Source organism: Opisthocomus hoazin, unplaced genomic scaffold (assembly GCF_030867145.1).
Source record: "Opisthocomus hoazin isolate bOpiHoa1 unplaced genomic scaffold, bOpiHoa1.hap1 HAP1_SCAFFOLD_291, whole genome shotgun sequence".
NCBI classification, from domain to species: Eukaryota; Metazoa; Chordata; class Aves; order Opisthocomiformes; family Opisthocomidae; genus Opisthocomus; species Opisthocomus hoazin.
This window is the reverse complement of record NW_027448839.1, coordinates 20303-35013: the sequence shown is the minus strand read 5'-3', so window position 1 is coordinate 35013 and position 14711 is coordinate 20303. Positions and strand designations below refer to the sequence as shown.

Here is a 14711-nt window from a genome sequence, read left to right as displayed (position 1 = left end):
CTCTACCTCTCTGCCTCTGTCCTGTCGCTTTCTTCCTCTCTCTCTGGGCAGTGTTTCTTTCTCCATCTGTGCCCCCTCCCTGTCCCTTTTCTCTTCTTCTCTCTGTCCTCCATCCTCCCCGTAACTCTTTGTCTGTGTATCTCCCTACTGCTGCCTGTCCCTTTGTTTCTCGCCATATGCCCGTGTCCAGCTTGCTGTCCCGTTATTCTCCTCTGTCCTGCTCCTTGGCCTTTTTTCTAGCCCATCACTGATTTTACTTTCTCCACCTCTTTGGCCTGATCTGTGTGTCTCCTGCCCCCGTCCATCTGGCTTGTTCCCTCTACTTGTGTCTCCCTCCAGCGTTCTTTATTCCCCTGATTCAGTTTCTCTCTCGATCCGTCAGTTCTGCTGCCCCGCTCGTCATTCTCTCTCTGTCTCTCTCTCTCTTTCCCTCTGTCCTGTTCCTGCGCGTAGTGCGCGAGCAAGCGAGGCTACGTGCCTAGGGAGCCTCGTCTCGTAAGAGCTGCGAGACATGGACGTTTTCTCTTAGGTGGGGGACAGCCAAGCGACCGGAGGTACGGAAGAGGAGTGCAGGAGAGCAGGAGAGAGAAGCGTCTGAAGCGGCAGAGTCTCCCGGCAGCGCCGAGAGCGAGAGCTGCGGTGAGTGCCGGGCCCTCGGGGCCCCGTCGCCCCTCTTCTGCATCCAGGCTTTCCCCTGGATCCCTCTCTTTCCCACACTGCTGTGATTTTTGTTCTATTTTTTTCTCCCTGCCTCCCCCAACCCCCTCCCTTCTCCCGTGTACCTGCTTTCTCCATCTCTGTCTGACCAGCTCCCTGTCCCCATCTTTTAGGTCCTCCCCCTCTGCCCTGTTACCCGTCGCCATTTTTATTTTCTCCGTCTCTCTCGGTCTGGCTCAAGGTCCTGATTTTTTTAAGTTCCTCCCTCTCTGCCCCGTAGCCTGTCACTTCTGCAGGTCTGTTTCTCCACCCTCTCCCTGTGCGGCTCCCAGCCCCTCTTTCGCACTTCCTCCCTCTGGAGCCTGTGGCCTGTTGCTTTCCCCCCCTCTTATTTCTCTCTCTCTGTCTCCCCGCCCCTGTTTTTTCACTCCTCCTGTCTCTGCCCTAGAGCCCGTCAGGAGTTCTTTCATTCTCTGGCTCTCTCTTTCCAGTTCCCAGGCCCTGTCTTTCAATTTTGTCCTCCTCGGCCCTGTGCCACGGTGCGATTTCGTTTCTTTTGCCGTCTCTCCCGGTCCGGCTCCCTGCCAGGATTTTTTAATCCCTCCCTCTCTGTCTTGTAGCCCGTTGCTGTTTTCTCTGTCTCAGTGTCCCTCTGTCCGGCTCCCTGTCTTTACTTATTATTTTTGTTGAGTTCCTCCCTCTCTGCCACGTACGCGGTGCTGTTTACACTTTCGTTCCCGGACGTCTCTCTGTAGATTGCTCCCAGTCCTGTTTTTTTTAATCCCTCCCTCTCTGTCTGTCGTGGTTTAACCCGGCAGCCGGCAACTAAGCACTAGCGAGCCGCTCGCTCACAGCCCCCACCCCCGCCCCGTTCCCTCCCCAGCGGGACGCGGAGGAGACATGGACCAAAGGTAAAACTTGTCGCTTGAGATAAAGACAGTTTAGTAAGGCAACAAAGGAAATACTGCTGGTAATGCTAATAACGATGATAATAACAATAATGGCAACAACGCACATGCGAACCAAACTATACGCAGTACAGTTTCTCTCACCACCCGATGACCGGTGCACAGGCAGTCCCCGAGCAGCGATTGCGGAACCCGGAAATCGCAAGTTTCGCTAAATTCCAAAATAGTTTGACCTCCCGGACGAGAGCGGGTTCCAGCTCGCGGAAACGAGAACAGCCGATGCCTGCCCCGCAGCCAGCCCCCATTCCTAAGCTGCGCGTGACGTCTGTGGTACAGAGTATTTCCACTGGCCAGCTTGGGCTAGCCCTGTAGCCTGTCGCAGGTGGTTGGTGGTGTGTTTCCCCCCCGGCCATTTCTTTCTCCATTGCGCTCTGTCTGGCTTCCTGTCCCTGCTTTTCAATTCTTCCCTCGCTGCCCTGTGGCCCGTTGCTATCTTCCCTTTTTCTGTCTCTCTCTGCATGGCTCCCGCTGCCTTCCTTTTTGAAATTCCTCCCTCTCCGTCTGGGAGCCCACCGTGGTTTTTCCTTTCTGCGTCTCTCTCTGGCTGGCTTCTGCTCCCTGGGTTTCAATTTCTTCCTTCTGGGCCCTTTAGCCTGTGGCAATTTTACTTCTTTCTCGGGCTCTGGATCCCAATTTTTTAATTCCTCCTCGTCTCCCCTCCCCCGCCCCTTTTTCCAGCTCCCTCCCCGGCTCCCTATCCCTGTGTTTTAATTCCTCCCTCTCTGCTCTCTAGCTGTCGCTGTACTTCCCGTATGCCTTGCTCCGCATCTGGCGCCTCGTCCCTGTCTTTGCATTCCTCCCTCTCCTCCCTATAGCCTTGTCTTTTGTCATCTCTCTGGTCCAGATCCCTGTTTTTGCCGCCTTCTCTCTCTGCCTTACTGCCCCTGGCTATTTTTTCTTCCTCCCGCTCTGACTGCCCGGCTCCAGATCCCTATTGTTTCATTCCTCCCTCTCTGTCCTGTAGCCCGTCGGTATTTTTTCTTTCTCTAGCTCTCTTTGTCTGGCTCCCTGTCCCTGTTGTTCAGCTTCTTCCTTCTTGGCACTGTAGCGTGTTGTGACTCTGTTTCTTTCTCCACCTCTCTGTCTTCCCAGCTCCTCGTCCCTCACTTCTAAGTCCTCCCTCTCCGTCCTGTTGCCTGTTGGATTCAGCCCTGCCCCCCACCCCCCCCTTCAGTCTTTCTTGCTTGCCGTGCCTGTTTTTTAAGTCCTCCCTCTCTGCCACATCACCCATTGCTTTTTTCTTTTCTCCATCTCTCTACGTGTGTCTCACTGCCCCCGTTTTTTAGTTCTTCCTCTCTGCCCTATGCCCTGCTGCTGTGTTTGCCTTTCTCGGTCCCTCCCTGTGAGGCTCCCTGTCCCCATTTATTAACTCCTGCCTCTTCTTCCTGCACCCACCACTGTTCTCTGCGATCCCCATCTCTCTCTGTGTGGCTCCCCGTCCTCAGTGTTTAATTCGTCCCTCTGCCCCCTGTAGCCCCACGCTATTGGTCTGTCTGTCTCCATCTCTCTGTGTCCAGCTCCCTGGCGCTGTTTTTGGTTTCCCCCAGCCCATCTTGTAGCCCATCACTGGTTTTGTTTCGTTGGTTTTTTGGTCTTCCTCTGTGTCTCGCTGTCCAGCTCCTGGTCGCTGTTCTTCAATCCCTCCGTCTTCCCTGGAGCGTGCTTTTTGCTTTTTTTCCATTCTCCACTGTGCTCTGTCCGGTCCCCTGTTGCTCTTTATCCATTCCTCCCTCTCTGCCCCGTGCCCCGTCACTTCTTCTCCTTTTATTTCTGCCTTTCCCTCTGTCCGACTCCCTGTGCCTGGTTTTTAAATTCCTCCCTCTCTGCCCTGTCACCCGTGCCATCTTTTGCCTTTCTCGGTCTCGCTCTGGCCAGCGCTCTGTCCTTATTCATCGATTCTTCCCTCTCCACCTCGCAGCCTGTTGCTTTTGTCCTTTGTCCTTCTTACTTGTGTCTGTCTCCCTCATGACCCTGTTTTAGAATCCCCCCCTTTCTTTCTGTACACATTGCTCTTGGGCTTTTTGCTCTCTGGCTCTCTTTTGTTCAGCTCCCGCTCCCTACTTCTTAAGTCTTCCCTCTTTTCCCTGTAGCGTGTAGCTATGTGGTTTGTTTCGTGCTGTCCTACCCGCTCTCGCCCCTTCCCTCCGTCGTTTGCGGTCCCGGCTCCCCGTCCATGTTGTCTCATTCCACCCTCTCTGCCCTGTTTTTGTAGCTTTTTTTTTAGTCTTTCCCCGTCTGTCTCAGTCCGGGTCCTCGCTGTCCCTTTCCCTGCTTCGTGCTTTCTCGTTACACCGCCGCTGTCCAGCCATCTGTCACTTTTCTCCTCTCTTGTAGTGGCCTGCACCCTGCTCCTCATTTTTGGCAGCCTCTGCTGAGCAGCGCGTCGCTCCGGGAGCCGACTGACCGACTGTTCCCCGCTGGAGCAACGGGCGCAGCTGCGGGAAGGAGTGCCGAGGTGTCGGAGGGGCAGAGGGAGCGTCGGGGGCCCCGAGCCCCGGCGCAGAGCGGCTCCCGGGACTGGCTGGGTGCGTGACTGAATAAAGACCTGCGGTCCCTTTTGCCCTCGCGGCTGCGTTTGTGCTTGGTTTGCACGGGACGAGGGGCTGCACCAGAGGCCAGGGGAGGAGGGGACGGGCTGTGGGGCTGGGGCGGCGGCCCCCTGTTCCTGCCGGGCTCCAGCCGTGGGCCGGGGCCGGGGGAGCCCCGGGTGCGGGCAGCGGGGCTGACGGCGACGGCCCCTCCCTCTGCCGGTGGAGGGCCCGGTGCTGCCGTGGCCCGGGTGGCCGTGGAGGGGCCGGTGCGAGCCGAGGGAGGAGCGGAGCCGTGGCCGGGCTGCGGCTGCAGCGAAGGAGAAGGTGAGCGTGGGGTGGGCGGGGCGGGGCGGCCGATGGAGCGGCGGGTCCCGGGGAAAGCCTCCGGGAGGCGGGCGGGAGTATCTGCCGAGCGGGGTCAGTGTGGGAGGCGAGGAGCGGCGGGGGTCCGGCTCCGTTTCGGGCACGGTGACCCCGCAAGCCGAGGCCCGCAGCTCCCGCGGCGTGCTGGGAACTGTAGTGCTGGGGCGCGGGGCGCGCGGTCGGCCGCGCTGCTCCCCGGGGCATGCCGGGAGGTGTAGTCTTCGGGCTGCCGGGCGGCCGAGCCGCGCTGGCCAGGGCATGCCGGGAGGTGTCGTTTTCAGGGACCCGGCTGGCGGGCAGCCGCAGTGCTCTCGGGCATGTGCGGCGAAGCGTCGTCCTTGGTCCCGCCACAGCCCCCGCTGCGCGGGACGAAGGGTAGTTCTGTGGCCGGTTCCGTGTGTTTCTGCAGCCTTCCCGCTGCGCCCGGTCCCCGGAAAGCGGTGCGGCCGCGCCTGGAGAGCGCGTGCCGCGGGGCTCGCTGCTGCCACCCGGTGAACAAAGTGCGGTACTGCGGCTCGGGTGGCGCCAATGCGCGGTCCGCCGTGTCAAGGGCTCGCTGCTGCCACCCGGTGAGCAAAGTGCGGTACTGCGGCTCGGGAGGCGCCAATGCGCGGTGCGCCGTGTCAAGCGCTCGCTGCTGCCACCCGGTGAGCAAAGTTCGGTACTGCCGCTCGAGTGGCGCAGGTGCTGTGCGCGCTGAGAGGAGCCGTGCCCCGTGTGTCCGGCGCTGCAATAAAGAACGCCTGCCTGCTTGCTGAAATGCCCAAACGGCTTCAGAGAGTCTTTGTGTTTGCCCAATGACGGCATCGTGGGCTCCAAGCCGTGGGCCGGGGCCGGAGGAGCCCCAGGTGCGGGCAGCGGGGCTCATGGCGACGGCCCCTCCCTCTGCCGGTGGAGGGCCCGGTGCTGCCGTGGCCCGGGTGGCTGTGGAGGGGCCGGTGCGAGCCGAGGGAGGAGCGGAGCCGTAGCCGGGTTGCGGCTGCAGCGAGGGAGAAGGTGAGCGCGGGGTGTGGGAAGGGGTGGATGGAGCGGCGGGTCCCGGGGAAAAGCCCCCGGGAGGGCGGGGTCCGTGTCGGGGGCAAGGAGCGGCCGGGGTGCAGCGCCGTGTCGGAGCCGCGAGTCGGGGGCTGCCCGGAGTGGGAGGCGCGCGGCAGGGCGCTGCCCGGAGCCGTGCGGGTGTGCCGCCCCGTGGCGGCGGCGCGGGCTGCCCGGAGCCGGAGCCGGAGCCGGAGCCGCAGCCGGAGCCGGGCGGCGGCGCCGCGCCTTACCCGCTGTCGCCGCCCTCTGGCCGCAATGCGGTACTGCAGCCCGGCGCTCCGCGCAGGGACTGGCCCCTCCGGCGCGCCGTCGGCGCGTGGCGCATGCGCGGTGCGGCTGAGCGGCATGGCGGCGGCCGGGTGGCGGGTGCTGGGGCGGCGGGGGAGTAGAGAGGCCAGCGGTGAGGCGCGGGCTCCCCTCCGGCGGGTGCGGGGGTGCGTGGTGGCTGCCCGAGGGTGGTGGGACGGGAAGCTTCGAGCCGCCCGCTGCGGCGGGCTGCTGGTGCGCTGGAGGCGAGCCGGGTGCGGGCAGCCCCGGGGCCAGAGGCGGGAGGTGATGGAAGGGAAGAGGGGAAGGAGGCGGGCACCCCCCGCAGCTCGCCAGCGCTCCCCCGGCCCCGCTCGCCCCGCGCAGCCGCCGCCAGCTCCAGCACGTCCCCTGAAGCCTGTCCCGGAGCCCCCGGCCTCCCCCAAGGCCCGTGGTGCGGGCGGCACGCTGGCCCTCGAGCGTGCCTCAGTCTCCCTTAACGCGGTCGCCGCTGCTTCTTTCTCTGTGGCAGGGGCCGCGCTGAGGACGAGTTTGTCCGTTCCTGCCCTGGGGATGCCGTTGGCTGCGCCCGCTCCAGGCTTGTGTGGGCTGCGTGTGCCGGGCCTCGCTCTCCTGGTGGCGAAAAGGGAGAGGCGGAGCGCTGAGTGGCTGCGGACAGGAGCTGGCGTGGCTGAAGCTGGAGAGTCCCGAGAAGGCTGAAGAAGAAATGGAAGGCCACCAGGCTGGCAGCTGCCTGGCGCTGCAGGCAGGAGAGAGCCTGCCTCTGCGGGTGAGGAAGGCTCCCTCTTGGTAGCCCGCAGCAGGCCAGGCCGCCAGCGTGCCCCGCAGGGTCTGTATGTGTCACCAGCAGCAGCATGGTACGGTTGTGGAGCGCGCGAGCGAGGTTACGTGCCTAGGGAACCTCGTCTCGTCAGAGCTGCGAGACATGCGTGTTTTCTCTTAGGTAGAGGACAGCCAAGCGACCGGAGTTACGGAAGAGGAAGGGAGGAGAGCAGGGGAGAGAAGCGTCTGAAGCGGCAGAGTCTCCCGGCAGCGCCGAGAGCGAGAGCTGCGGTGAGTGCCAGGCCCTCGGGGCCCTGTCGCCCCTCTTCTGCGTCCCGAGCTGTCCCCTGGATCCCTCTCTCTCCCACGCTGCTGTGATTTTTTTTTTTTTTTTTTTCTTTTTCTTTTCCTTTCCCTGTACCTCCCGCCTTCTGTCTGTGTTTGTGTCCTGCTCCCTCTCCCTCTTTTTCTCCCTCCAGAATTTCTCTAGCTGGCTCCCTGTCTCTATTTCTCTGTCCTGCTGCCTGTCCGGTCGTTTCTTGCTATACGTCCCTGTTCAGCCGGCTCTCCCTTTTTTGCCTTTCTCTCCTTCTCTGTCCTGCTTCATGGCCCTTTCTTGTCTTTCTCTCTCTCTCTGTTCTCTAGCCCCTTGCTGGTTTGTTTTGGGGTTTTCCTGCACCCCCGCCCCCTTCTTGGTCTCTTTGTCTAGATCTGACCCTTTCTTTGTTTCACGGTCCCTTTTTTCCTGTTCGCTGTCCTTTTTCTCTCTCTGTCTGTGTGTCCTGCGCTCCGTTGCCATCTTTGTCTCTCCTTTCTTCTTCATCTCCTCCCCCTGCCCCCATCTCTCGCTCACCGGCCCTACGCTTTCTTGCTCCGTCTCTGCAAGGCTCCTCGTCCCTGTTTTTCTTGATTTCTCTACCTCTCTGGCGTTTTCTTTCGACCTTTCTTTCTCTCTGAGCTCCTCGGTCTTCTCCCTTATCTTATTTTCCTCTTCCTAGTGCTCTGCCCTGCTCCCCATCGCTTGTTTTCTCTCTCCCGTTTCTCTGCCCTGCTCCCCCACCCTCTGTCTCTTTCTCCATCCCCCTCTGCTGCTCCACAGCAGTGTTGTTCCTTTCTCCAGCTTTCTGACCTGCTCCCCCCCGACCCTGGTTGACCTTCCCAGGTTTTGTTCTGCGTCTCCATCCTGCAGCTGTCCTGATCTGTCCTTTTATGCCCTTCTCTTTCTGTCTCTTTTCGTGTGTCCCCGCTGCTTTTTTCCCGTCTCTGTCCAGATTCCTGTCCCTTTCCTTTCTCTTCTTGCTGTCCTGGTGCCCTGCTTCCTCTTGCTGTTTTTTCTGCCTTTCTCTCTCTGCACCATTCCCTCTCCCATCCTTTATTTCTCTATCCCCCTGTGCAGATAGCTGTCCCTTCTTTCCTTTCTCTCTTCCTCGGTATTTTTTTCTTTCTCCATACGTCTCTCCCACTGCCCGTCACGGTTACTTCCCCCCCCCTCCCCCCCATGCTGTCCTGCTCTCTGTCCCTTTTCTCTCTCTGTCATTTTGTCCTGCTCCCTGTGTCTGTTTTTTTAATTCCTCCCTCACTGTCCCTCAGCCCGGTGCTGTTTTTTCCCTTTTCCGCCTCTCTCTCCTGCTGCCCACTGAGGCTTTTCCCCCTCCGTCTCTGTCCTGCTCCCCTGTCTCTTATTTTTGCCTGTCTTTCTCTTTATCCTGCCTCCCTGTCCCCTTTTTCTCTCTCAGTATCACCTTGTCCCACTCCCTTTCTCTGACAATCTGTCCTGCTCCTTGTCCTTCGCTTTCCCTTCTCTATCATTCCCCATCCTTCTTCTGGCCTTTCTTCCTCCTCTTTCTACCCTGCTGCCGCAGTGCTTCTTTCTCCACCGCTGTCCTGCTCCCTGGCCCTTGTTTCCTCTCGCCGTCCCTCTGTCCTGGTTCCTGTGCCCCGGTTTTTCTGTTTCTCTGTCCTGCTGCCTGTCTGGTTGTTTCTTGCTAGACCTCGCTGTCCAGCCGGCTCTCCCTTTTTGCCTTTCTCTCCTCCTCTGTCCTGCTTCCTTGTCCTTTCTTCTCTTCTTCTGTCTCTCTGTCCTCTAGCTCCTTGCTGGTTTGTTTTGGGGTTCCCTCCCCGGCACCCCACCACCACCCCACCCCTTCTGGGTCTCTTTGTCTAGATCTGACCCTTTCTTTGTCTCTGTGTCGTGTGCTTTGTTGCCGTCTTTGTCTCTCCTTTCTTCTTCATCTCCTCCCCCTGCCCCCATCTCTCTCTCCCTCTTTCGCGCTCACCGGCCCTACGCTTTCTTGCTCCGTCTCTGCAAGGCTCCTCGTCCCTGTTTTTCTTGATTTCTCTACCTCTCTGGCGTTTTCTTTCGACCTTTCTTTCTCTCTGAGCTCCTCGGGTCTTCTCCCTTGTCTTATTTTCCTCTTCCTAGTGCTCTGCCCTGCTCCCCATCGCTTATTTTCTCTCTCCGTTTCTCTGCCCTGCTCCCCGTCCCTCCCTCCTTTTTCTCTCTGTCATTCTTTCCGCTTCCCTGGACCTCACTCTCTCTGCGATCTCGCGTCCTACTCCCTGTTTGTATCCCACCGTCCTGGTCCCCATCCCTCTCTTTGCCTCTCTATCCCTCTGTCCCTGTTTTTTCTTTCTCCGTCTCTCTGCCCTGCTGCCTAGTTCTGTCCAGTTCCCTTTCTGTTTGCTGGGTGGTTTTTTTTTTTTTTTTCCCTCGCTTCATTCCTCTGCCTTGCTCTGTGTATTCTGTCCTCTCACTCTCGCAGTGTCCTGCTGTGTGTTACCCATCCTTCTCCCTGTTGTTTTTTTTTTTTTTCCTCTTGCTCTGTCCCTCTGTCCTGCTGCCTGGAAGTAATTTTTTATTCTCTGCATTTCTATTCTTCTGACCATGGCTGTTTTTTCATTCTCTACCTCTCTCTCTCCTGCTCCCCACCCTTGCCTTTCTCTCCCTGACGTTCTTTCCTCTTCCCAGTACCTCTGCTTTTCTGTGTCCTTGCACTCCACTTCCTCCGTCTCGCTCTATCACGCTGTCTTGCTCCCCATCCCTCCCTTTCCTTTCTACCCTTCCGATGTGTGTGTCCCCCGAGCCCCCTTTGTACGTGTCCCTGTCAACACCCTTCTGTCATTCTTCTTCCCTTGCTCTTCTTGCTCTTTTTCTCTCTCTTCCTCTGTGCTGCGGCCCATCGCTGTTTTTTCCTCCTCCGTCCCTTTGTCCCGCTCCCTGTCCTTGTCAGTTTTGCCCTGTGCTCTGGCTCCAGTCTTTCCTTGTTTTCTGCATCTCTGTCCTTTTCCCTGTACCCTTTTTCTCTCTGCTCCTCAGTCCTTCTCCCTCGTCTTGTTCTTCTCTTTCTGCCGTCCCTCTCTTTTTGTCTGTGACCCTCTGTGCTCTTCTTCTCCTTCTCAATTTGGAGTTGTGTTATGTGTCCCCCTTCTCTGTGTCTCTTTTCTGCTGTCCTGCTCCCCAGCCCCATTATTTATTGCTTCACCCCTCGGTCTTGCTCTCAGTCCCTGTTTTCTCTCGTGCTCCGCCTCGCTGCCGTTCTCTCTGTTGCTCTCGTTTGCTGTCTGTCCCAGCGTCCTGCTCCCTGTCGTGCTCTCTCTTTCACAGTACCTTTCCTTCTGGCGTCCTGTCCCTCACCTGTTTTCTCTGTCACTCTGTCCTTCCTCCTGTCTTTTCCTTGTCCCTCTGGCCTCCTACTCGTCGCTACTTTTTTCTTCCTTTCTCTACCTCTCTGCCTCTGTCCTGTCGCTTTCTTCCTCTCTCTCTGGGCAGTGTTTCTTTCTCCATCTGTGCCCCCTCCCTGTCCCTTTTCTCTTCTTCTCTCTGTCCTCCATCCTCCCCGTAACTCTTTGTCTGTGTATCTCCCTACTGCTGCCTGTCCCTTTGTTTCTCGCCATATGCCCGTGTCCAGCTTGCTGTCCCGTTATTCTCCTCTGTCCTGCTCCTTGGCCTTTTTTCTAGCCCATCACTGATTTTACTTTCTCCACCTCTTTGGCCTGATCTGTGTGTCTCCTGCCCCCGTCCATCTGGCTTGTTCCCTCTACTTGTGTCTCCCTCCAGCGTTCTTTATTCCCCTGATTCAGTTTCTCTCTCGATCCGTCAGTTCTGCTGCCCGCTCGTCATTCTCTCTCTGTCTCTCTCTCTCTTTCCCTCTGTCCTGTTCCTGCGCGTAGTGCGCGAGCAAGCGAGGCTACGTGCCTAGGGAGCCTCGTCTCGTAAGAGCTGCGAGACATGGACGTTTTCTCTTAGGTGGGGGACAGCCAAGCGACCGGAGGTACGGAAGAGGAGTGCAGGAGAGCAGGAGAGAGAAGCGTCTGAAGCGGCAGAGTCTCCCGGCAGCGCCGAGAGCGAGAGCTGCGGTGAGTGCCGGGCCCTCGGGGCCCCGTCGCCCCTCTTCTGCATCCAGGCTTTCCCCTGGATCCCTCTCTTTCCCACACTGCTGTGATTTTTGTTCTATTTTTTTCTCCCTGCCTCCCCCAACCCCCTCCCTTCTCCCGTGTACCTGCTTTCTCCATCTCTGTCTGACCAGCTCCCTGTCCCCATCTTTTAGGTCCTCCCCCTCTGCCCTGTTACCCGTCGCCATTTTTATTTTCTCCGTCTCTCTCGGTCTGGCTCAAGGTCCTGATTTTTTTAAGTTCCTCCCTCTCTGCCCCGTAGCCTGTCACTTCTGCAGGTCTGTTTCTCCACCCTCTCCCTGTGCGGCTCCCAGCCCCTCTTTCGCACTTCCTCCCTCTGGAGCCTGTGGCCTGTTGCTTTCCCCCCCTCTTATTTCTCTCTCTCTGTCTCCCCGCCCCTGTTTTTTCACTCCTCCTGTCTCTGCCCTAGAGCCCGTCAGGAGTTCTTTCATTCTCTGGCTCTCTCTTTCCAGTTCCCAGGCCCTGTCTTTCAATTTTGTCCTCCTCGGCCCTGTGCCACGGTGCGATTTCGTTTCTTTTGCCGTCTCTCCCGGTCCGGCTCCCTGCCAGGATTTTTTAATCCCTCCCTCTCTGTCTTGTAGCCCGTTGCTGTTTTCTCTGTCTCTGTGTCCCTCTGTCCGGCTCCCTGTCTTTACTTATTATTTTTGTTGAGTTCCTCCCTCTCTGCCACGTACGCGGTGCTGTTTACACTTTCGTTCCCGGACGTCTCTCTGTAGATTGCTCCCAGTCCTGTTTTTTTTAATCCCTCCCTCTCTGTCTGTCGTGGTTTAACCCGGCAGCCGGCAACTAAGCACTAGAGAGCCGCTCGCTCACAGCCCCCACCCCCGCCCCATTCCCTCCCCAGCGGGACGCGGAGGAGACATGGACCAAAGGTAAAACTTGTCGCTTGAGATAAAGACAGTTTAGTAAGGCAGCAAAGGAAATACTGCTGGTAATGCTAATAACGATGATAATAACAATAATGGCAACAACGCACATGCGAACCAAACTATACGCAGTACAGTTTCTCTCACCACCCGATGACCGGTGCACAGGCAGTCCCCGAGCAGCGATTGCGGAACCCGGAAATCGCAAGTTTCGCTAAATTCCAAAATAGTTTGACCTCCCGGACGAGAGCGGGTTCCAACTCGCGGAAACGAGAACAGCCGATGCCTGCCCCGCGGCCAGCCCCCATTCCTAAGCTGCGCGTGACGTCTGTGGTACAGAGTATTTCCACTGGCCAGCTTGGGCTAGCCCTGTAGCCTGTCGCAGGTGGTTGGTGGTGTGTTTCCCCCCCGGCCATTTCTTTCTCCATTGCGCTCTGTCTGGCTTCCTGTCCCTGCTTTTCAATTCTTCCCTCGCTGCCCTGTGGCCCGTTGCTATCTTCCCTTTTTCTGTCTCTCTCTGCATGGCTCCCGCTGCCTTCCTTTTTGAAATTCCTCCCTCTCCGTCTGGGAGCCCACCGTGGTTTTTCCTTTCTGCGTCTCTCTCTGGCTGGCTTCTGCTCCCTGGGTTTCAATTTCTTCCTTCTGGGCCCTTTAGCCTGTGGCAATTTTACTTCTTTCTCGGGCTCTGGATCCCAATTTTTTAATTCCTCCTCGTCTCCCCTCCCCCGCCCCTTTTTCCAGCTCCCTCCCCGGCTCCCTATCCCTGTGTTTTAATTCCTCCCTCTCTGCTCTCTAGCTGTCGCTGTACTTCCCGTATGCCTTGCTCCGCATCTGGCGCCTCGTCCCTGTCTTTGCATTCCTCCCTCTCCTCCCTATAGCCTTGTCTTTTGTCATCTCTCTGGTCCAGATCCCTGTTTTTGCCGCCTTCTCTCTCTGCCTTACTGCCCCTGGCTATTTTTTCTTCCTCCCGCTCTGACTGCCCGGCTCCAGATCCCTATTGTTTCATTCCTCCCTCTCTGTCCTGTAGCCCGTCGGTATTTTTTCTTTCTCTAGCTCTCTTTGTCTGGCTCCCTGTCCCTGTTGTTCAGCTTCTTCCTTCTTGGCACTGTAGCGTGTTGTGACTCTGTTTCTTTCTCCACCTCTCTGTCTTCCCAGCTCCTCGTCCCTCACTTCTAAGTCCTCCCTCTCCGTCCTGTTGCCTGTTGGATTCAGCCCTGCCCCCCACCCCCCCCTTCAGTCTTTCTTGCTTGCCGTGCCTGTTTTTTAAGTCCTCCCTCTCTGCCACATCACCCATTGCTTTTTTCTTTTCTCCATCTCTCTACGTGTGTCTCACTGCCCGCGTTTTTTAGTTCTTCCTCTCTGCCCTATGCCCTGCTGCTGTGTTTGCCTTTCTCGGTCCCTCCCTGTGAGGCTCCCTGTCCCCATTTATTAACTCCTGCCTCTTCTTCCTGCACCCACCGCTGTTCTCTGCGATCCCCATCTCTCTCTGTGTGGCTCCCCGTCCTCAGTGTTTAATTCGTCCCTCTGCCCCCTGTAGCCCCACGCTATTGGTCTGTCTGTCTCCATCTCTCTGTGTCCAGCTCCCTGGCGCTGTTTTTGGTTTCCCCCAGCCCATCTTGTAGCCCATCACTGGTTTTGTTTCGTTGGTTTTTTGGTCTTCCTCTGTGTCTCGCTGTCCAGCTCCTGGTCGCTGTTCTTCAATCCCTCCGTCTTCCCTGGAGCGTGCTTTTTGCTTTTTTTCCATTCTCCACTGTGCTCTGTCCGGTCCCCTGTTGCTCTTTATCCATTCCTCCCTCTCTGCCCCGTGCCCCGTCACTTCTTCTCCTTTTATTTCTGCCTTTCCCTCTGTCCGACTCCCTGTGCCTGGTTTTTAAATTCCTCCCTCTCTGCCCTGTCACCCGTGCCATCTTTTGCCTTTCTCGGTCTCGCTCTGGCCAGCGCTCTGTCCTTATTCATCGATTCTTCCCTCTCCACCTCGCAGCCTGTTGCTTTTGTCCTTTGTCCTTCTTACTTGTGTCTGTCTCCCTCATGACCCTGTTTTAGAATCCCCCCCTTTCTTTCTGTACACATTGCTCTTGGGCTTTTTGCTCTCTGGCTCTCTTTTGTTCAGCTCCCGCTCCCTACTTCTTAAGTCTTCCCTCTTTTCCCTGTAGCGTGTAGCTATGTGGTTTGTTTCGTGCTGTCCTACCCGCTCTCGCCCCTTCCCTCCGTCGTTTGCGGTCCCGGCTCCCCGTCCATGTTGTCTCATTCCACCCTCTCTGCCCTGTTTTTGTAGCTTTTTTTTTAGTCTTTCCCCGTCTGTCTCAGTCCGGGTCCTCGCTGTCCCTTTCCCTGCTTCGTGCTTTCTCGTTACACCGCCGCTGTCCAGCCATCTGTCACTTTTCTCCTCTCTTGTAGTGGCCTGCACCCTGCTCCTCATTTTTGGCAGCCTCTGCCGAGCAGCGCGTCGCTCCGGGAGCCGACTGACTGACTGTTCCCCCGCTGGAGCAACGGGCGCAGCTGCGGGAAGGAGTGCCGAGGTGTCGGAGGGGCAGAGGGAGCGTCGGGGGCCCCGAGCCCCAGCGCAGAGCGGCTCCCGGGACTGGCTGGGTGCGTGACTGAATAAAGACCTGCGGTCCCTTTTGCCCTCGCGGCTGCGTTTGTGCTTGGTTTGCACGGGACGAGGGGCTGCACCAGAGGCCAGGGGAGGAGGGGACGGGCTGTGGGGCTGGGGCGGCGGCCCCCTGTTCCTGCCGGGCTCCAGCCGTGGGCCGGGGCCGGGGGAGCCCCGGGTGCGGGCAGCGGGGCTGACGGCGACGGCCCCTCCCTCTGCCGGTGGAGGGCCCGGTGCTGCCGTGGCCCGGGTG

The 14711-nt window shown here is 58.3% G+C and overlaps 1 protein-coding gene and 1 long non-coding RNA gene across 6 annotated transcripts; both read left to right on the top strand.

The window, feature by feature from the left end:
• Positions 1 to 425: 425 nt before the first annotated feature.
• LOC142359439 (uncharacterized) lies at positions 426 to 4190 on the top strand. 2 transcript variants are annotated; one of them, XR_012762356.1, is made up of 2 exons: positions 426 to 639; positions 3960 to 4190. It is a non-coding gene; the product is annotated as an uncharacterized LOC142359439 (long non-coding RNA). The 2 variants fall into 2 exon arrangements; XR_012762355.1 differs by having other exon boundaries at positions 810 to 4190.
• A 906-nt stretch (positions 4191 to 5096) lies between these two features.
• On the top strand, positions 5097 to 14486 carry LOC142359438 (uncharacterized). 4 transcript variants are annotated; one of them, XM_075412047.1, is made up of 5 exons: positions 5110 to 5515; positions 6336 to 6593; positions 6772 to 6877; positions 10833 to 10942; positions 11113 to 14486. In XM_075412047.1, exons 2-5 carry the CDS (start codon positions 6531 to 6533, stop codon positions 11131 to 11133), a joined length of 300 nt encoding a protein of 99 aa, XP_075268162.1. In that variant the 5' UTR covers positions 5110 to 5515; positions 6336 to 6530; the 3' UTR covers positions 11134 to 14486. The 4 variants fall into 4 exon arrangements, with proteins under 4 accessions (XP_075268159.1, XP_075268162.1, XP_075268161.1 ...); XM_075412046.1 differs by having other exon boundaries at positions 5129 to 5515; positions 14263 to 14486; XM_075412044.1 differs by having other exon boundaries at positions 5097 to 5515; positions 10833 to 14486.
• The last annotated feature ends 225 nt before the right edge of the window (positions 14487 to 14711 follow it).